We start from the raw sequence: 20,517 nt of genomic DNA on the forward strand, positions 1-20,517 counted from the left end.
GACGACAGATTTGGGTTTATTTTATACTAACCATAACAAAGAAGGTTTAGTTGGTTTTGCTGATGCAGGTTATCTGTCCGATCCACATAATGCTAGGTCTTAAACTGGATATGTATTTACGCACGGTGGTACAACAATTTCTTGGCGTTCTATGAAGCAGACTATTGCGGCCACATCATCTAACCATTCAGAGATTTTAGCAATGCATGAAGCTAGTCGAGAGTGCGTACGGTTGAGGTCGATGATTCAACATATTAGGACGGACTGCGGTATGGTCGATGATAAGGAACCAACCGTGATTTATGAAGACAATACGGCTTGCATCGCACAGCTTAAGGAGGCTACATTAAGGGAGATCGGACGAAGCATATATTACCCAAGTTCTTCTTCACACACGAATTACAGAAGGCCGGAGAAGTTCAAGTGGTACAAGTTCAGTCTTGCGACAACTCAGCCGATCTCTTCACCAAATATTTACCGGCATCAACATTCAAGAAGCTCACGCATCAGATTGGAATGCGGAGGCTTAAGGACTTTTAGTGATGCTTAGAACAGAGGGAGCAATGCGTGCTGTACTCTTTTTCCTTCACCATGGTTTTGTCCCACTGGGTTTTCCTTGTAAGGTTTTAATGAGGCAGCACCCCCAAGCGTATTGTACTGATCCCTTAGCATCGACACGGTTATGTCCAAGGGGGAGTGTTGTAAAACACTTGGAATGGACTTCCATGACCGGCCCATTACTTATCCTATTGTGTAAGACCCATTAGCCATGTGTAAGGCTCATTGGCCATAACCTATTTGGTTTAGGTTTAGGCTTTGCCTTATACTATATAATGTACTTGTTCTAACCTAAGAGTTTTGAATTTACTAAACTTATGTATGGTACGGTTTCTTGATTGGCATTTGGCGAGAACACTTGTCTCACTCAAACTTGAAATCTTTTAGTTATAAATACTGATCCAATAACCTTAGTTTTATAAATTTTAATTTTTTGGATTACCTTTGACACGACTTATTCATGTTGTTGTTAAATTTGTAATCTGAAAATTATCCCCTCAAATGATAACAAATATTTATAAATAGTTCATATATATAGTAAATTAATTTGCAAAATAGAGTATATCTCTCAACTTTGAGTCGAATAAAATGACACCAAAAATCATATAAGGGTGTGTATTCAACTTGACATTTTAAGTGATTTGTATAAAAGTTACAAATCCTATACTATTCAATCATGGATTTTAAAAAGTCTGATGAAATCCACTGTTATTCAACTGATGATTTAAAAATCTACTTCGAAATCCACTGTTATTCAAAACAGTTTGTGGATTTGGATTTTAATAAGTTTTAGGGATTTTGGAGGATTTTGGAGGATTTGTTTAGTTAAAAATACAGAAATACAAATCTCATGGTTTTAGGTGGAATTTGAAAGAATTTTACCATAAATCATATCAACTCCCTAAAATCTATCAAAATTCCAAATTTTCTAAATCCCATCAAATCCTCCAAAATCATTGTTTCAATACACTCGCTAAGAGTTAGAATCTAGTGCCATTTGTTCATTACTCCAGAGGCAAAATTGTAAAAAAAGGTACTAGATTCAGACCAGGAAAAAAAATAAAAAGAAGAAACAAACTTATACGAAAATAGGAATAAATTTTTGAAAATAATAAATTTCGTCTTTGTCTCTCTCATCAACTTTTTTGTATTTTCTTGTTTATGCAGGAGGTAAGGAACAGTGGTACAATAGGAGGAAGCAGCCGTCTCTGTAGTCTGTAGTCATTAGACGACAAATAGAGTCTGTCTCTGTACGTACAAAGAGAGCCACGCTTCCCTCTCCCCATTCCCTGCACCTGACCTGACCTCTTTCTCTATAACAATCCCCAAATTCCCAAAATCTCCGAGAAATTTTTCCTGTAAAACCCCAAAACTCACTTTCTTCTTCTTCTCCTTCTCCTTCTTCTCTCTCTCTCTCTTGTTACTTTTTCGTTTTGTCCCTTCTGCTCTGTTCTTCCTTTTTCTCAGAAATCATAAAGGTTTCAACTTTTTCTTTTTTTCATGTTTGAAGAGACGAAGAACAAGTTCATGGATTTTGGGTTTTTTCCTAGTGATTTGAGACAGCGAGGTTCGTATTCTGATCTGGGTTTTGGTGGGTTTCCTCTACCGTCTTCTGTTTCCAATGGGTTTCACTTTTCCGGCGACCGTACAGCTCCTTCTCCGATCACAAATCCTTTTCTAAACCTGAACACTATGGCTTCAATGGCGGCGGATACTGATCTGGGTTTGTGTCAAACCCTCGGTAAGCTTAGTATCTCCGATGAAAGGAGCAGTTTTTTAACTCCGGTGTTGAACCAATCCGGTTTTCACGGTTCGAGAAGCAGCTTCCATGGGTGTTCTAAGCTTGACCTGGGTCCTGAGGATTTAGTACAGAGCTTTCATCATGGTGAAGCTTCTTCTATGCGTGGTTATGGTGATTTACACAGGCTGGACCAAGATCTGATGAGAGCTCGTCGTGGAGGTTTTGTGCAGAGCTTTCATGGCGAATCTTCTATGAGTCGTCGTTATGTTGGTGTTGATGATGATCACAAACTCAGATTGCTTGGTTTACAAGAAGCTCATAACCCTAACCCTAGCTTTAACCATCCGAGAGGGTTTACAGAGAACGACATGTCTCTTCGTAACAGAGACTACATGTTTGAGCATTTCAATCAACAAATCCGACGAGACGTTTCTCTGATTCCACAAAAGTCTCGACTAGCTTTTCAAGAAAACGATGTGTTGGACCCATTGATGTGCAGTGGAAACAGGACTGTTCCACCATTTTCAGCCATGGGAGGCTCTAGGGAGCTTGAAGGTATGAAGAACAACACGTCTTTCGAGGAAGAATTACTGGATCTGCCACTAACCCTTGCTTCCATGGTTGATATCTACGGCTCTGTGTACTTAATGGCAAAGGATCAATTGGGTTGTCGATTCTTACAGAAGCTAATCGAAGAAAGAAGATTTCTTGATGTAATGATTATATTCGAGGAAGTGATTAATCATGTCACTGAGCTTGGGATGGATCAGTTTGGTAATTATTTCGTTCAGAAGCTTCTTCAAGTCTGTGATGAAGAACAAAGAACTCAAATCCTCATTAGGTTGACTTCAAAACCTGGACTTCTTGTCAAGATCTCCATCAACAATTATGGGTAAAGCTTCCTTATCCTTTTAACTGTTGAGTAGAACACTTTGGAATATCATAGCATTGTGCATTTAATGTTTCACAATATTGTTTTTTATAAGGACCTGAAAAGTAAGAACTAGACGTTTAGCTTCTTTTTTTCTCAAAAACACAAGTAAGGAGAGAGATGAAGTTTTGTTGCATATTTATGGGAGTATGGATGAGATCTTTCTTTGTTCGAGAAAGAAGAAAACTAAGCTATTTTAGGAAAGAAAGAAAAAATAAGATCTTTGAGAAATTTGTCAGCTGCGTTGATAGAGAATAAAGGTGAGTTGTTTTGACTCATTTAGACAAAACTTAGACCTTTGAAAAGAACATTTCAACTTCATGTGGTTAAACCTTTGACTTGACTTGATGGATCAAGTTTTTGGAAATCTCTGGTTTTGCTATATTGTGATTAAAGATGGATGAAGGTTTTTTTTATTTGATGTTTTCAAAATGGGGCAGGACACGGGTGGTGCAGAAGCTGATTGAGACGGTGAGTACAAAGGAGCAAATCAGTATGCTTAAGTCAGCTCTTAAACCGGGATTTCTCTCTCTGGTTAGAGAAATAAATGGAAACCATGTGATATTAAGTTGCCTGAGGTTCCTTGAGCCTAATGATAAAAAGGTTTGGACATAAACTCTTCTTTAATGAGCTTATGTTGTTGGAAATGTTCTTATATATGTCTTGGCGATATGTAAGTGATAATAATATATTCTCTTGTGCAGTTCATTTTAGAGGCTGCTACCAAGTTCTGCACAGAGATTGCGACTCATCGCCATGGATGCTGTGTGCTTCAACGCTGCATTTCATACTCGGTTGGGGAGCAACATGAGAAGCTCGTTGGTGAAATATCCAGAAACGCTCTTCGCCTTGCTCAAGACCCTTACGGGTAACAATACTTATATATGAATCAGTACATGTAGTTCTGCTAGAAGAATTCCATACTGTTATCATATTATGGTTAACTACAGGTTCGTCTAAAGAACAAATGATAGGCCTTGATTGTTAGTAGTGTTCAATAAACTTGAGTATTATAGATATATATCTTACGTTACATAAATTGTTATTAAAATACTTAAACGGAAATGGGCTACATATTGCTAGCTAGAACTTGCATTATTATACTGAATGATGCTCAAATCTTCAACTTTGGAGCTTTAATATTGTGTGTGAAATTTGATGGCAGGAACTATGTGGTGCAATACATAATAGAGAAGAACGTTGGAGGAGTGAATGTAATGTTCGAGTTGAGGGGGAATTACGTGAGATTAGCTACACAGAAGTTTGGTAGCCATGTGGTGGAGAAATGCCTCAGGTATTATCCAGATAGCAGATCTCAGATCGTGCATGAACTCGTCTCTGTTCCAAACTTCGCCCATCTTGTACAAGACCCTTATGCTAATTACGTTATCCAGGCAGCTCTATTCAAAAGCAAGGTCAGTTAACCCTTGTGATCATACCTGATATCAGACTCGAACACATTTAGTAACGGAACTGATTTGGTTGAACAGGGCTTTGTTCGAGCGAGCTTGGTGGAGAAGTTACGAAGATGTGAAAACCTTAAGATGAGTCCATATTGCAAGAGGATATTCTCCAAGAACCTCTGGAAGAAGTGACTTTAGATGTAACCCCTCACACAAGAAACCAGTTGTTGTTGTTGTTGTTTTGTTCAAAGTAGGATTTGACTTGACTTTTTCATCTTCACTAAAAGAAGAGCTCTTTTGTAGTCTCTATCTTTGAACCTTACAAGACGAAGAGCTCCTTTTGTTGTCTCTGGCTTTTGTTTGGTGTTTTTAATTTCTTGATGTTGTTTGTTTTTGTAGTAGTCTTGAAAGTTGAAACTGTGACCAGTCGAATGATATGTTCTTAAGTTCTTTACTGGTATAACTTGTTGGTCTTCTGAGTTAAAAATCAAATCTGATTTTACTTTCAATATGTTTTCTTCTTTAACATAATTAGCATTTCGGATTAAAAATACATTTCAGTTTATGTGAGGTTTAGAGCACTAAAGCATGAATCTTTATGGCCTAATTCATATGGTTATGAATTTATGATATACCCAAAAAAATCACTAAATTAAGTTCTCTGTCGTTATATCAACAAAATAAGAAGCCACTACGATCCAAAACTTGTTCATCAAATAACAACACCTCTTCTCTCCTTACTATACCCGTCTGGCACTCTGAATCTTGTCTCCCTGCGTTTCCTTTTATGTCAAAACAATGCTATGAAACAGAGCAACAACATTGTTCTACCTTAGGCAAGCACGTGAGGTCTGCGTGCTGATTCCCACGACTGTAGACTGGGCTGTTCAGTGGGCTTTATCTTTTGACCTTCAATTTAAAACACAACTATTCATTCTTTTTTTTTGCTAGAGCAGTAAATATCATATTAAATGAAAATGAATCGGATTACAAATTAGTTATCGAACGATTTGGTTCCTTAGCAAAAAAGAGAAAAAACAAGAAAGCAAAGGAATGACAACTGACGGACGTAGAAGAAGAAGACAAAAGCCTTTTACATAATCCAAAGGGACATGAGGGTTCTGAACTTTTTTCTCTGCTTTCGGGCAGTGATGGAGTTGATAATCTCTCGTTCATCCTGCTTGAAAATTTCATGCGAGGATATCACCTGAGAATTGTGGAGCATATTGTTCCTCTGTTTCCAGATCGCATAAACCGTTGCCTGTGCCACAAGCTTCCTCAGAATTGGTAGCGAAGTTCTATTTGGGGTTGACATCCAGAGAATAAGATCATCCCAGGTTTGAAACAGGCGAGGGGGGAGCTTGAGCCTCACAAACACCCTGTCCCATATAGCTCGACTAAATGGACATGATAAAAATAAGTGGTACTGTGTTTCAACTTCTCTGGAGCATATAACACATAGAGGAGAAACCTGCATTCCCCATGAAACTAACCTTGATCTCGTGGGGAGCCTGTCGAGATGGCAAACCCACATAGAAAAAAGCATTTTTCGGGTTAGAGCCCTTAAACCAGATCGAGTTTGCCCAACTCTTGGATTCTTCTCTTTGTCTGATCGAGTGCCAAGTGATCGATGAGGAAAAGCCATTACAAGTCGTGTTTTCTACAACCCAGTCGTAAGAATCTTCAGCTTCTGCAATTAGAGGAAGTGTCACTGTTGTAAGGTACATTTGCAGCTGGAGAGCTTCATTTGATCTTGGTGAAGGAAGCTTCCAAACTGCCCCAAGCGTGGCATCAGCCACAGAGGCTGAAATCGGGATCCTTAGAGACCTAGGGCCATCACTTCCCAGAAACTTGATAAGGGGACCAAACGGAGTCCAGGGATCCCTCCAGAAGCTTGCTTCGGTTCCATTTCCCACAGTGCACCGGAGGAACCTCTCAGCAAGTGGCCTCAACCTTAATAAACTCCTCCAATTCCAAGAATCGTTAGTATTTTCCCGCAAGAGCCAAAAGCTGGAGTGTTGTAGATGGTGATGCTTATGCCAAGCCACCCATAATGAACCACTATTAGAGAATAACAACCAGATGAATTTTAGGCTGAGAGTAGTGTTCCATTCAGAAAAACGTCTGAGACCCAGTCCTCCCTCTTCTTTTGGAAGGCAAACCTTGGACCATGCCCCTTTTGCTTTATGATGGTTTTCGATGCCCCCGTACACAGCTTTTTGGTAGCTTAAAAGTGGAGATCCAGAACACTACTGTTCCAGAGATCACTGATGCAATCAACTGCAATCTGCCAGCAAAAGAGAGAGACTTTACAGCCCAGCTCAAGAAACGTCCCCTGATTTTCTCAAGAAGCGGGGCATATTCTGATGTTTTTAACTTTCTGCACATTAGAGGAAGCCCCAAGTATCTAATTGGGAGGCTTGCTCTCGGGAAACCATAGTTTGCAATGGCTAGAGATTCCGTATCATTCACCCCAGCTAGAAATAGCTCTATCTTGTCACGGTTCATGGTAAGACCCGACCAACCCAAAAAATCCTCCAGTGTCTCTGTTATTCCATGGAGCGAAGAATTTCCCCCATCAAAAAATATCATGACATCATCCGCAAACATCAAGTGAGTGATATTCAGACCTGATATTTTAGGATGATAAAATATGTAACCCGAGTTGAACCTTGAAAGCAGTAGCTTTGAGAAGACCTCCATCGCAAGCACAAAAAGGTAGGGGGATAGGGGGTCTCCTTGCCTTAATCCCCTCTGACTTTTGAAAAAACCTCCAGCGGCCCCATTCACAGACACTGAGAATGTGGGGGTGGTGATGCACTCTGTAATCCAAGAGATAAATAACTCTGGGACGTTAAGACCTCGAAGGGATGAGATGATGAAGTCCCATCTGAGGGAGTCAAAAGCTTTACGGAGATCCACCTTTAGCATGCCACTAGGATCAATATTTTTCCTATTGTAACCGTGTACAGTCTCTGTGGCCAGCAAAACATATTCAGAGAGGAGACCCCTGGGATGAATGTTGACTACGATGGTGAGATCACTTCTGGAAGTAGAGATTTCAGTCTATTAGAGAGAAGTTTCGAGATGACCTTATAAAGAGTATTCAGGCAAGAGATAGGTCTAAACTCGGCAGGCTTTGAGGCATTACAGATCTTTGGGATGAGGACGAGAGTAGTGGCATTCCATTGTTTAAGGAGTTTCCGGAAGAGAAAAATTCCTTAATAGCTGCGGTGACCTCCCCACCAACAATACGCCAACAACTTACGTAGGATTCAATCAGATATCCGTCAGGGCCACAAGATTTGTTGCTCGGGAGAGAACAAAAAGCATCTTTGATCTCTTCGGTAGTGAAAGGAGCTATTAGGAGTTGACATTGGGAATCAGAGCAGGTGAAGTCAAGTAGGGAGGTGATGTCCTCTTGGATGAACAAAGGAGGGGAGACATCCTTTCCCAGAAGGTCAAAGAAGTATGAAATGCAAAGATCTTGAATGCCCTGTGGGGACTCGACTCAGACTCCATTTTCATCTTCTAGGAAATGAATTTGATTAATAGCCTTCCTTTGGTTTGCCATTTGGTGGAAATATCTTGAGTTGCAGTCCCCATCTTGCAGCCAAGTAATATGAGATCTTTGCCGGAAGAAACTCTCCTCTCCTTTCGAGAGGATTAACCAAAGTCTTTGAGCCTCTTCCTTCAACTGCGCATTTACAGAGGAAGGAGTAGCTAACATGATCTGCTGGGCAGCTAAAAGCTTGACGTGAGCTTCTTGTACTCTCTTTTCAAGGTCTGAATAGTTGGTCCTACTGAAGTCACGGATCATCTTCTTGAGATACTTTAGCTTTTTAGAGACTCTGAACATATCTGAGCCAATGACATTAAAGGTGAACCAGAAATTGCACACCATGGCAATGAAGTCCAGATTCGCTAGCAGGAAGCTGTAGAGTTTGAAAGGTCTTTTCTGCTTAGTTGAGTTGAGAGACAAGCACACTGAGCCACATGCATGATCAGAGAAATCGGGTTCTCCAAAACACCCAAATGACTGGGGTTAGTGACCCCTCCACTCGTCATTCACCAGGATTCTATCCAGTTTCTTAGCAATAGGATCAGATTTTCTCTTATTCCACCATGTAAAAGTACATCCTCTATAGGTAAGATCCGATAAATTTGCATTTAAGAGACAGTTTCTGAAGTCTGACATACCTCTGTCAACAGTAAAACCATCGGAAGCCGAATGTTCAAATGGGTGAAGAATTTGGTTGAAGTCTCCCATGACTAGCCAAGGCTTGCGCATAACAGCAGGACTCTGAGCTAAATCTTTGATCTCCTCCCAGAGGGAATTTCTCACAAAAGGTTCGTTGGATGCTTAGACAAAAGAAGCCACAAAGGGATGATCAAGAGAAGGAAGCTTTACTTCACATGTAACCATTTGTAAGAACTTGGAAATAATGGATACCTTGACAGACGGGTGCCAGAGAATCCAGATCTTGCCAAGGTCAGAAAACGCATAATTATCATCACAAAACCAGCCAGGCATAATGTCACTGACAAACTTATCTCTCTTAGACCGCTGTACACGAGTTTCTAGCAGGCTACCAAAAAGGGACTTATTTCTTCGAAGCCATTTTTTAAAACCGGTCCGGTGAGAAAGCTTATTAAAGCCTCGGACATTCCGACAAAAAGTTTCTATACACATAAATCTGAGTTGATTTTGAGGCCCGTGCCTCGCTCACGTCTGCGATGTTTTTTAGACACCACTGCCGTGAACCCGTAGTCCTCGTCCACATATCCTCCACCATCGCTAGAGACATAGTCACTAGAATAGGCATCTGAGGAGTCTGGTTCCGCTGCTGAGACCCCTGAGAAGACATCATTACCTTTTGTACCACTCGATTCTCCCACCAAAAGATTCGATGCTGGGACTGATAACATACCAGAGCTCTTCACCTGAGTCACTTTACCAAGAGCTTGAGCTGGAGCCAGTTGTGAACCTGTGGGGATCACTACTGAAGGTTGACTTTGAAACGCTGGTTTTAGTCTATATTGAGGCTGTTTTTTCTTTTTACTTATCCTGGGACAGTTTTGGGTGGAATGGGAGGAGGAGTCGCAGCCTGAACAAAAAAGAGAGACTTTGGTGCATTTCTTTATGGTGTGACCCATCTCTTTACAGTGTGAACAGATGGGTGGCATCCATGGACTGGAAACTCTGACTCGACGGATCTCCCCACATTGGAATTTGACGTTGACAGCCTCTGGGAGTGGCTTCCTTAGGTCGATAATTGTGAAAACCTTTGCAACCTCCAGATTTGTCTTCTTAACTGGGTCCGGATGCAGCAATTTTGGATCACCTCTCGGTTCATCTCTAAGCTCCAACCAGATAGGAACTGATGAGAGCTCGGGTTTTACAGGAACAACCCCCGGTTCCCACTTAGCTACAAACATGGTTTGCCCTTCAAAATTCCATAGTCTTTGATTTATCACTCTGTTTATAGTAAGAACGTTAGGAATCCTAAACAGGAAAGCATTCCCATCCATTTTTTATACTGAGATATTGCGGAAATGGCGGCTCCAAATTCCATTCACAATTGAGTGAATTGTGCCTTGTGATGGAGGGTCCGCATAGAATTGCCCGATGATAAACGATTCCCACGATTTTTTATGCTTCTCAATAACCGTGTCGGGGATCTCGACACATTCCTCACTCGATGGTAGAGTGAATGCTTTTCCTTTCTTTGACAATGGTCTGGAGGAGCCCTTAAAAAGCTTTAGCCAGTCGGGATCTTTCTTTGTATTCTCTTTTCCTTGGTTCGCTGATTTCTCAGCAGTCGCAGCACCTAGCGGGTTTGAAGATAATTCTGGTTCGATTAGGGGTGGAACCGTAGCAGCGGCATTGATAGCAGGTACAACAGGTTGTAGCTTACCATCAGTCATTAGGGAGGTCATAAGCGTCAGGGGTGGTGTGACGACAGCACTCGCGACTGCAGGTTGAGGAGGCAGATCCAAAAGATTTGAAGCCTCGGCTTCACCAGATACTTGTGTAGTGGCTGACGTTGAAGGCGGCGATTCATCTGAGGCACTAGCTAACGGGGAACGCGGTGGACTCGACCTTCCCAAATCTGTAGACGCAGATCCAGGCGATGAAGACTCACCCTTCAATTTGTTTTTTGAAAGAGTGGCTAGCGATGATCTGCTGGGGAATTTTTTTTTGAGGATTTTGTATTTCCATGAGAAGGGGAGAGCCTGGAAAAAGAACCGGAATCGGGTTCCGCCGTCTAGAGAGACAACGGAGATGGAAAGAAAAAGCAGTTACCTTATCGCCCTAGGAGAGAGAACACCTAAAAAGACTTTATCAATATTTCACCTAATCATGCCTTACTATTCATTCATACAAAACGTTTTAAGAACGAGGTTCCTTGTTGTCAATAACGTATGAAGTAGCCTAGTCGGTACAGCCACACATGGTTTATAGCATTCAATTTCTTTTTTTTTCCTATAATCCCCATGTTATTTTTATTTTTAGGTGATGATTGCGGCCGGTGTTCATTTTTTATGATTGTTGGTTTTAAAATGATTTTTAGATTATAGATTTTGGTTTTTAGTTTCTGAGTTTTTTGTTTTTTTAACATTTGAGTTTTAAAATAATTTTCAGTGGTGAAATTATTTCTAATTCTTTTCTTTACAAACGAAAAAGAGAAGAAAATGATGAGTTTTTTTTTTTTTAATCTATCTGTATATAGAAAGTTGGTTTTTCTCTTTTCTCCTTCATCTACCTCATCACTTCTTATTTTCAATTTTAACAAATTAATCCACATCATTAAAGGAATATAAGATTTAAAGTTAATACATCAATTAATTTACTCATTTTTATATTTTTATTATTATTAAAAACGATAATTTACAATAATTTAAACTTAAATATAAACCAAAAATGAAATGAAAAAAAAATACAACAAAAAAATATCAAAGTAAAATATGAATAGAGATTACATAAATATAAAATTAGATATTTCTATCACAACATAATAATTGTGTAAATATTTGTAAAAGACTAGAAATAGGGGAAAAACAAAGTTATCAAATATTTAGTGGAACAACAATTACTTTCAAAAGCTACAATTATTAGGATAAAGAAAATAAGAGTTCAAACACAAAAATTTAAATGTTTTTAAAATCAAGAAGTTTTTCGATTTTTTGTGTTAAATTATAAATTCATGTTATCGATTAAGTCGGTGTATATTATTAGTATAATATAATTAATCATATATATATATGTATTTAAAACTTGAGACTATGTTTGTTAGTGTTAAATTATAAATTCATGTTACCGAGTAAAACCATAATGATTTGGTGCATATTACTATTTAGAAATAATTATAATATTTTGAGTGATCTATGTTATTTATCGTTCTCAAAATTGAAAAATGATGAAATTTGTTAAGCAAATGTATATCCAAAAAAGGAGAAAATAGTAATCAAGTGCTCAAAAATTAAAATAATATATATATATATATATATATATATATATTTAAGAGAAATGTATAAGGTTACTTGAAATAAAACAGATTAAAGAAAATTTATTATGAACATCACACACACCATAAAACAAAATAGTGAAAAATGCTAATAAGAAATTTGAGAAAGCTATTTGTAATAAAAACAATTATAATAGTAGTGGTAGATTGTAGAATTTTAATTATTTTTTTAAATTATATTTTGGATAAATACACATATTTAAAAGTTAGAGTAATCTTATGAGTTTGTAGATTTAGGAGAATCAAAATAAAAGAACACTATATAGAAAGATTGTACACTATACATATTTTAAATTAGAAAAAAGTATATATGTGAACAAATTTTTTCTTTTGTTAAATAATTAAGATAAAATATAATATTTGATGTTATAATATGATGTTTATGGATAGAAACAAGTCCAATTATAAGATTCATTAATATAAAGCGAAATTTACGTATAGTACACTTTGCGACAAAGGGTGGATATATTCTCTAAAAATTTTTTACCTCTACCCAGATCCACCTTTAGCATGCCACTAGGATCAATATTTTTCCTAAAAAGACTATATATATGCATTTGATTAGCCACATCTAGTCTTAAGATGGTTTTACGGTTGTAAAATATGTGATAGAGTATTTAACGATAATTTTTATAAAAAATTGAGTAAACAATAAAAGAAAAATAAGCAAAACATAAGCTTATGTTTGTGCAAAACATAAGCTAAATATAAAGAAAACATAAGTGAATCGTCAACCCTCTTGTGCTTTTGATGATTAGAAAAGTTATGAGTATGTTTAGGGTTAATGGAATACTAAATTCAATAGTGAAACTAGCAGATTTGATTATTGGGTTTGGTCTTATCTTAAACCATATCAGACGAAACCAAACTGTTTAAATAAAAAAAACTTAACCGAATGGTTTGTGCATGAATCATGGTTAAGTTGATTCGCTATGGTTAAAATACCCACCCTTAAATTATCAAATTCAAATACAAACAAACTAACAAAGAATAAGGACATCCTCTTTGTTTTGTATGAGTGAGAAAAATAAAAAAAATATACTAATCAGACTATTATAATAATTCATCTCTACCAAAAGAGAGAAGTAATCACATAAAAACTAACATTCCACAAACAAGATATATTTACACATAATCACGGAAACACAGACTAATAACGTATTACGTATTATATAAACTATATGTTTGGTAAAAGAAGTCAGAGAAGGGACAAGTTCTAAGAAAAAGCAGTGGAGATAGAGAGCATTGTTGGACGAGAATGTGGATCAGACTGTAAGCACANCTTATGAGTTTGTAGATTTAGGAGAATCAAAATAAAAGAACACTATATAGAAAGATTGTACACTATACATATTTTAAATTAGAAAAAAGTATATATGTGAACAAATTTTTTCTTTTGTTAAATAATTAAGATAAAATATAATATTTGATGTTATAATATGATGTTTATGGATAGAAACAAGTCCAATTATAAGATTCATTAATATAAAGCGAAATTTACGTATAGTACACTTTGCGACAAAGGGTGGATATATTCTCTAAAAATTTTTTACCTCTACCCAGATCCACCTTTAGCATGCCACTAGGATCAATATTTTTCCTAAAAAGACTATATATATGCATTTGATTAGCCACATCTAGTCTTAAGATGGTTTTACGGTTGTAAAATATGTGATAGAGTATTTAACGATAATTTTTATAAAAAATTGAGTAAACAATAAAAGAAAAATAAGCAAAACATAAGCTTATGTTTGTGCAAAACATAAGCTAAATATAAAGAAAACATAAGTGAATCGTCAACCCTCTTGTGCTTTTGATGATTAGAAAAGTTATGAGTATGTTTAGGGTTAATGGAATACTAAATTCAATAGTGAAACTAGCAGATTTGATTATTGGGTTTGGTCTTATCTTAAACCATATCAGACGAAACCAAACTGTTTAAATAAAAAAAACTTAACCGAATGGTTTGTGCATGAATCATGGTTAAGTTGATTCGCTATGGTTAAAATACCCACCCTTAAATTATCAAATTCAAATACAAACAAACTAACAAAGAATAAGGACATCCTCTTTGTTTTGTATGAGTGAGAAAAATAAAAAAAATATACTAATCAGACTATTATAATAATTCATCTCTACCAAAAGAGAGAAGTAATCACATAAAAACTAACATTCCACAAACAAGATATATTTACACATAATCACGGAAACACAGACTAATAACGTATTACGTATTATATAAACTATATGTTTGGTAAAAGAAGTCAGAGAAGGGACAAGTTCTAAGAAAAAGCAGTGGAGATAGAGAGCATTGTTGGACGAGAATGTGGATCAGACTGTAAGCACAAAAGTGCAACTTTCAAAATCTCTAGGATCTCGTCTTTGATCTCTGCTGTCGGATCTTGTAGCCGGTGGTCGGAAATTTGTTTCAATGATAGAGTCGTGTCCGGAGGGGAAGATGACAAAGTTGAAACTAGATCTCCCGGATGCTCTCCTTTGATCACTTCTAGTGTGAGCACCCCAAAGCTATATACATCGCATTTCTCAGTCACTTTCATTGCGTATGCTAGTTCTGTCGCATCCAATTTCACAAACATATTAGATACTATCAATTTGTATATGCTAAATCCAAAACAGGATTTTTGAGCATAGACTCAAATCAAACCAAATCAGTTAGTATTTGAGAAAAATAAACCAAAGTAAATTTATTTTATTTCATAACAAAATTTATAAATGATTTACGTTGCAAAATTTTGATGGTCTAATGTTATATATCTAACTAATGTGTTCTTTTTGTTTTTGTAAAATGTTCATATATTTAAAAGCTGAACCAAATCAAAACTAAAACAAAAATTTCACCTCTAGAAATTTCATAAACGGATAAACCCTAAACAAACCAAATTACAAAATCTTCGTTTTTATTTGGTTATAAACTCATAATAGAACAAATTCTAAGTTTCTAACTGTTTACTTAATTTGCAATTTTTTTGCTTTTGTTCTTGGTTACACCTAAACCAAATTCAACCTATAAGCATAATTTTCTTGAACCGAAACAAATAATTTTGGTTTTTAAATTTCTATATGGTTTAAACTTTAAACCAAATAAACCAAAAATGTCCACTCTAATAATCTAACGGGTGATTTCGACCCGACCCGAACCTACCCAGGTAAAATCCAGATCCAATTTAATTAACGGGTCAAAAAATGTACCTGGAGCAACGTAGCCGTAGGTACCAGCAACGGCGGACCAATTCGAAGAATCCGGTTTAAGAAGCTTCGCCGTACCAAAATCAGAGATCTTCGCTTCGTAATTCTCACCGAGAAGTATGTTCCCACTGGTAATATCACGGTGAACAATCGTCGGAGAGCGATCATGATGCATATACGACAACGCATGAGCCACACCTTTCACAACGTTGATCCTCTTCCCCCAATCTAGCTTCTTCGCCTCGTCATCGCTCCCCAAAACCTTCTTCAAGCTCCCTCTCTCCATGTACTCGTAAACCAGGAACGTGTTGCGGCGGTGCGAGCAGAATCCGAAGAGTTTCACGACGTTCCGGTGACGGATCTCGGTTAGTGCTCTGATTTCGTTTAGGAACTCTTGTTTTACCGATGGATTTGAGATCGATGAGTCTGTTTCTTCGTTTAGCTTCTTCACCGCCATGATTGCGTTTGGTAGCTTCGCTTTGTAGACTTTGCCGTGTCCTCCGGTTCCGATTAGGTGTTTTGGATCGAACTCTCCTGTTGCTTTGATGATCTCTTGGTATCTGACTTTGCCGTCGAAGCTGAAGATTGATAGTGTTTCGCCTCCTGATTCTGAATCTGTGTGTTCTTCGATTTGTTTGTTTCGTATACGGAAACAGATGAAGACTCCGGCGCAGACGGAGAGGATGATGATTGCTCCGATGATCGGAACTAGTATGTAGATGATTAGGTTTCGATCTTTGTTTGATTTCTTCTTCTCTGTGGTTGATGAACATGGCTTCAAGGCTTTGTTATCACCACATAAGTCTCTGTTACCTTCTAATGCGTTTGGAGTTGCGTTTCGAAAGGCTGCGTTGTTTGGAATTGGACCTGAGAGGTTGTTGTTTGATACATCGATGTGTGTTAGTGCTACCATATCTTTGAGACTTGGTGGGATTTCACCTGAGAGATTGTTGTGTGAGAGGTCGAGTCTTTCGAGGTTTTGCAAGGAGCTGAATTGTGATGAGATCTCTCCGTCGAGCTGATTGTAGCTGAGGTCAAGAGTTTGTAACTGAGAGAGCTTTGTTAGACCTTCCGGGATGGTTTGATCCAAGTCGTTTCTGCTCAGGTTCAAGTAATATAGTCTTGGCAAGGAGTTGAGCGTTGCGGGGATTTCGAACCCGAATCTGTTTGAGGATAGATCAAGATACTCAAGATTGGATAAGAGTCTCATTCCTGAAGGGATTTTTCCTGATAGCTGATTCCCGTTTAGTTGGAGTTTTGATATACGGTTGATTTTGCTGATTAATTCTGGGAGCTGGCCGGTGATGCGGTTGTAAGATAGGTCGAGCTGACTTAGCTGTGTCATGTTCCAAATCTCAGGTGGGATGGCTCCAGTAATGCTGTTGTTGGAGAGGATGAATGCAACCAGCTTCTGACTTTGTTCCCACTTGGGTGAAAGTTTCCCATGAAACTTGTTGTTGCTGAGATCAATGAAGTTGAGAGTCGGGTAAACTCCGAAAGACTCAGATAGATCTCCGGAGAAGCTGTTTCCTTTGAATCTCACTCTGATCAAGCTCTTGCAATCTCTCAAGCTTTTAGGAACAGGACCTTCGAAGTGGTTATCATCTAGCGTGAGATTCTCAAGCTTGCCACTTCTACAGATGGTATCAGGCAAGAAACCGGTGAAGTTGTTGGTGTCGAGTTGCAAGACGGTGAGCTCTGAAGAGTTAGCAATTCCCGGGGGGATCGGACCAGAGAGCTGGTTATCACGGAGGAATAACCATTCCAAAACGGTTAACTTTCCAAATGTATCAGGAACAGGACCAGTGAGTTGGTTCTCACTTATCTCCAAATCAATCATCTTTTCCATGTTGCCTAGTTCCGGCGGAATCGAACCAGTAAGCTTGTTGAGGTAAAGATGAAGAATGGCTAGGTTTTTGAGATTTCCCAAGGTAGAAGGAATAGATCCTGTAAGCTTATTTGTGTGGAGGCTAAGGGTATCTAAAGCGGTCATATTACCAATCTCAGGAGGGATTTCACCAGAGAGCTTATTTTCAAACATGTTGAGAAGGGTTACATTCTTCAAGTTACCAAAAGTGGAAGGGATTTTACCGGTTAGGTTGTTTCTATCTAGACATAGCTCTTTAAGGTTGGGTAGGAAACCTATTTCTGGAGGAATTGAATCAGTAAGAGTATTAATAAAGAGGTAGAGGTTAACTAGTTTGGTAAGGTTTCCAAAAGAAGAAGGTATGGGTCCGGTTAAAAGATTGTCGTACAAGGCAATCTCTGTAACCTTAGTTAACCGACCGATTTCAGAAGGAATGGAACCATTTAACTTGTTCTCAACAAGATGGAGAGTATCAAGATTACTCAAATCACCAAGCTCAGGTGGGATTTCGCCAACTAACTGGTTAATCGACAAATCGAAGTAGACGAGTTTAGAGAACTTTCCCCATAGAGGAGAGATGGTCCCGGAGAAACGGTTCATACTGAGATCAACATAAGTGAGGTTGGGGAGAGACGAAAAAGGAAAATCTTCGAAAGTACCTTCGATATCGGTATTTGTAAGATTCAACCGCACGATGCTACCGCGTACGCAGGCAACACCATACCAACTGGTGCAAAAACTGCTTGTGTTTGGATTGACCCAAGAAGATAGCTTTGAAGTACTTGTCTGGTTTGTGAAAGTTGACTTCCATTTCAGAAGAGCATTTGCTTCTTCAACGGTCGCGGAAGCTAAAAGAGAAGAGCTCAAAACTATGGATATGATCAAAAGAAGTTGAAGATCCCAACCACGAAGCATTGGTAAGTGTTTTTTTTTTTTTTGGTTCTGGGTTTGTGTTCATTCATACAACTTGGACATTATGTTATCTTAGGTCCTTTATAAAATTGGGAATTCTGATTTCATTGACTAGTCCGTGATAATTGACCGATGGGTTGTCACTTGTTAATAGAGGACAAAGAAGTCAATATATTGAATTCTCTCTTTAATTATTGGCCGTTTACTTTGTCAAATCTCGAAATTTATCATTTTCACCATTCACATTAATATAAAAACATATCACTGACCTATATGTAATTCTAAGCTAATTTGTTTTTCTATTTATGTAAAAAGATTAATATATTAGTTAGTCAAATTCTTTGAATGTTGTATTTAATTAAACACTAAAATGGAAGATCGTGACATACTAACATGGTTGATGGATTTATCCATTAAAAATAAAATATAAAGATTAGCCGCAATGTTTATTTGAATGATAATTTTAATTATATTTTCCTTCAACTAGTCTTGTTTAAAGAACTAAACTTTATCAGTTTATCTTTATCAATTTAACACCTTGTATATGAATCGGAACCTTATATTGTTGAAGTGTATAAAACATGGATGCCTCTAAATATTTAACCACTATATATTCAGAAAAATTGTTTTATTTTTGTTAAAAGGAAATTTTTGAAAACAATATAAAATTTTAAATTATGGTGAAGAGATCTACGACAAAACTGGTTGACTTTTGAAAGTCTTGCACAAAACTAACTGGTCTCCCCCAACTAATGATATCTAATGGATCTTTCTTATTTTATTGAATGTTCTCAATTTATTTAAAATGTTTGTGTCGAACTTGTTAATATATTGTTTTCATAGGTCAGGTATTTTAAATAGTTAGTAAACTAAACATAGCATTCGTTATTACATCTTGGGGTCTCTTTCACTAATAATTATTTTGCGGAAAATAATGTGTGAAACCAAGTCCTTTTAGGCACATAAAGAAGTCAGACAAAACTAGAAATATTTTCTTCAGAGAAAATTAGAAACTGGACAAAAAAATAATAGGAGACTTTAGACTTATTGATTGAGTAACGTATAGACGACTTTGCATGATTCTAGCTAATTAAGATTTACGTGGTTTTATCTACGGCATAGGCCGAGATCAATCACTTCAACATTGTTTAAACCGTAAAGTAAAATCATCTCGACGATCAATTTGTAAATGCATCATGATAATGATCAAAAAAGTAATCAATTTTTGTAATATAGAAAAGGCTTTAAAAGCTATTTTTAGTTTTTTTACCAGAATCATTTTACCAGAATTGTAGCTGTGCTACACGATCGTTAGAGTCTCTCTACTCTTCTTGCCTATTCCTGTTTTAGATGCCCCTACTGTTAGGGTTTCTGATCAAATCCATCTCTCGTTTTCTCACCAAACACTCTTCTCATCTCCATTGCCAAACTATATATTAAAAATAAATATAGTTGTGATAATCGAAAATATGTTCGGGAGGCTATCGCTGGTTCTAAACATTAAAATTCGTCCAGATCTGTGAGGACGAACATAAATAAATCTTATATATATATATGTAAGATGGGCAATATGACTCAAGAAATTGGGGGTTTAAACAAGTTCAAGAAAGCTAGCTGTAAATAATATATCATAAAGCTAGTCAAGCAAGTGGATATATATATATATAAGAAGAAGATACGGTATATCACAAATCCAAGATTCAGCTAAATTAGTCCAAGTCACATTGAAGACTTGGTCCACTACTCTATAGAAGTTAGTTCACGTAGACAATAAATGCTTCAATATCATCCGTTACTCTTTTAAACTGCTATAGACAAATCTAAGAATGAATAACATCAACTCTTCCCAGTAGATTTTCTCTACAGTCACACATTCATTTTTCAGCTGATTTTTTTTTTTCCTTTTTAATTCTTATATGCATTTAACAAAACAGTTTTGGACCTTTTTTTTTTATTATAAAGTATCTCCCGTTTTATATTTTGCAAATGTAAGATTTTTGAAAAATGTTGAAGGATAAATGGTAGTTGCATGTAGGTTTTGGTTTTTTGTGTGTCGAAGATAATGATCCATTTGAATTTTCTGCTTTTGTATGTATAGTATGTGTTTGAAACAAATAAATAGTTTTAAAATATTATATCAAATACTTATATAGAAAGGATCCCAAAAAAGTGTCATGAGCAATTTAGCTAGAGGAGAGGAGTAGTCGTATATACGAGATAAGGTCTAGGGAATATTGATGTATATCTACTTATGTGTATAAGGGCAAGTTACCCATAGGAATAATACAAGTCAATTAAACACAATTCTATTCTTAAGTTGACATAATATCAGAGTTGAGTTTCTCAAAAAAAAAAAAAAAAAAAAAACC

At 37.0% G+C, this 20,517-nt stretch overlaps 4 protein-coding genes across 6 annotated transcripts; 1 reads left to right on the top strand and 3 right to left on the bottom strand.

Annotated features, from left to right (window-relative positions):
- On the top strand, positions 2,086 to 4,832 carry LOC104707194 (pumilio homolog 11-like). Its single transcript, XM_010423491.2, has 5 exons — positions 2,086 to 3,191; positions 3,671 to 3,833; positions 3,935 to 4,098; positions 4,396 to 4,645; positions 4,721 to 4,832. The coding sequence occupies exons 1-5, from the start codon at positions 2,086 to 2,088 to the stop codon at positions 4,823 to 4,825; spliced, it is 1,788 nt and encodes a 595-aa protein (XP_010421793.1). The 3' UTR covers positions 4,826 to 4,832.
- LOC104707195 lies at positions 5,168 to 11,039 on the bottom strand. 2 transcript variants are annotated; one of them, XM_010423492.2, is made up of 2 exons: positions 8,834 to 11,039; positions 5,168 to 5,542 (listed from the first exon to the last, which is right to left on the bottom strand). In XM_010423492.2, the coding sequence occupies exon 1, from the start codon at positions 10,163 to 10,165 to the stop codon at positions 9,317 to 9,319; it is 849 nt and encodes a 282-aa protein (XP_010421794.1). In that variant the 5' UTR covers positions 10,166 to 11,039; the 3' UTR covers positions 5,168 to 5,542; positions 8,834 to 9,316. The 2 variants fall into 2 exon arrangements, with proteins under 2 accessions (XP_010421794.1, XP_019084026.1); XM_019228481.1 differs by lacking the exon at positions 5,168 to 5,542 and having other exon boundaries at positions 8,004 to 8,995; positions 9,087 to 10,191.
- On the bottom strand, positions 5,549 to 6,310 carry LOC109125862. The gene has a single exon (XM_019228482.1). It carries the CDS (start codon positions 6,276 to 6,278, stop codon positions 5,727 to 5,729), a length of 552 nt encoding a protein of 183 aa, XP_019084027.1. The 5' UTR covers positions 6,279 to 6,310; the 3' UTR covers positions 5,549 to 5,726.
- Positions 13,195 to 18,297, bottom strand: LOC104707196 (MDIS1-interacting receptor like kinase 2-like). 2 transcript variants are annotated; one of them, XM_019228483.1, is made up of 3 exons: positions 15,373 to 18,297; positions 14,510 to 14,734; positions 13,195 to 13,443 (listed from the first exon to the last, which is right to left on the bottom strand). In XM_019228483.1, exons 1-3 carry the CDS (start codon positions 18,149 to 18,151, stop codon positions 13,379 to 13,381), a joined length of 3,069 nt encoding a protein of 1,022 aa, XP_019084028.1. In that variant the 5' UTR covers positions 18,152 to 18,297; the 3' UTR covers positions 13,195 to 13,378. The 2 variants fall into 2 exon arrangements, with proteins under 2 accessions (XP_019084028.1, XP_010421795.1); XM_010423493.2 differs by lacking the exon at positions 13,195 to 13,443 and having other exon boundaries at positions 14,261 to 14,734; positions 15,373 to 18,296.

The sequence above is a fragment of the Camelina sativa genome, chromosome 8 (genome assembly GCF_000633955.1).
Source record: "Camelina sativa cultivar DH55 chromosome 8, Cs, whole genome shotgun sequence".
Taxonomy (NCBI): Eukaryota; Viridiplantae; Streptophyta; class Magnoliopsida; order Brassicales; family Brassicaceae; genus Camelina; species Camelina sativa.

Coding starts and splice junctions, on each gene's coding strand:
- LOC104707194 (XM_010423491.2), top strand. CDS start 2,086: ATGGATTTTGGGTTTTTTCCTAGTGATTTGAGACAGCGAGGTTCGTAT. Junction 3,834..3,934: donor TTGAGCCTAATGATAAAAAG/GTTTGGACATAA, acceptor TCTCTTGTGCAG/TTCATTTTAGAGGCTGCTAC. Junction 4,099..4,395: donor CTTGCTCAAGACCCTTACGG/GTAACAATACTT, acceptor ATTTGATGGCAG/GAACTATGTGGTGCAATACA.
- LOC109125862 (XM_019228482.1), bottom strand. CDS start 6,278: ATGGCTTTTCCTCATCGATCACTTGGCACTCGATCAGACAAAGAGAAG.
- LOC104707195 (XM_010423492.2), bottom strand. CDS start 10,165: ATGGATGGGAATGCTTTCCTGTTTAGGATTCCTAACGTTCTTACTATA.
- LOC104707196 (XM_019228483.1), bottom strand. CDS start 18,151: ATGCTTCGTGGTTGGGATCTTCAACTTCTTTTGATCATATCCATAGTT. Junction 14,735..15,372: donor CTACGGCTACGTTGCTCCAG/GTACATTTTTTG, acceptor TGGATGCGACAG/AACTAGCATACGCAATGAAA.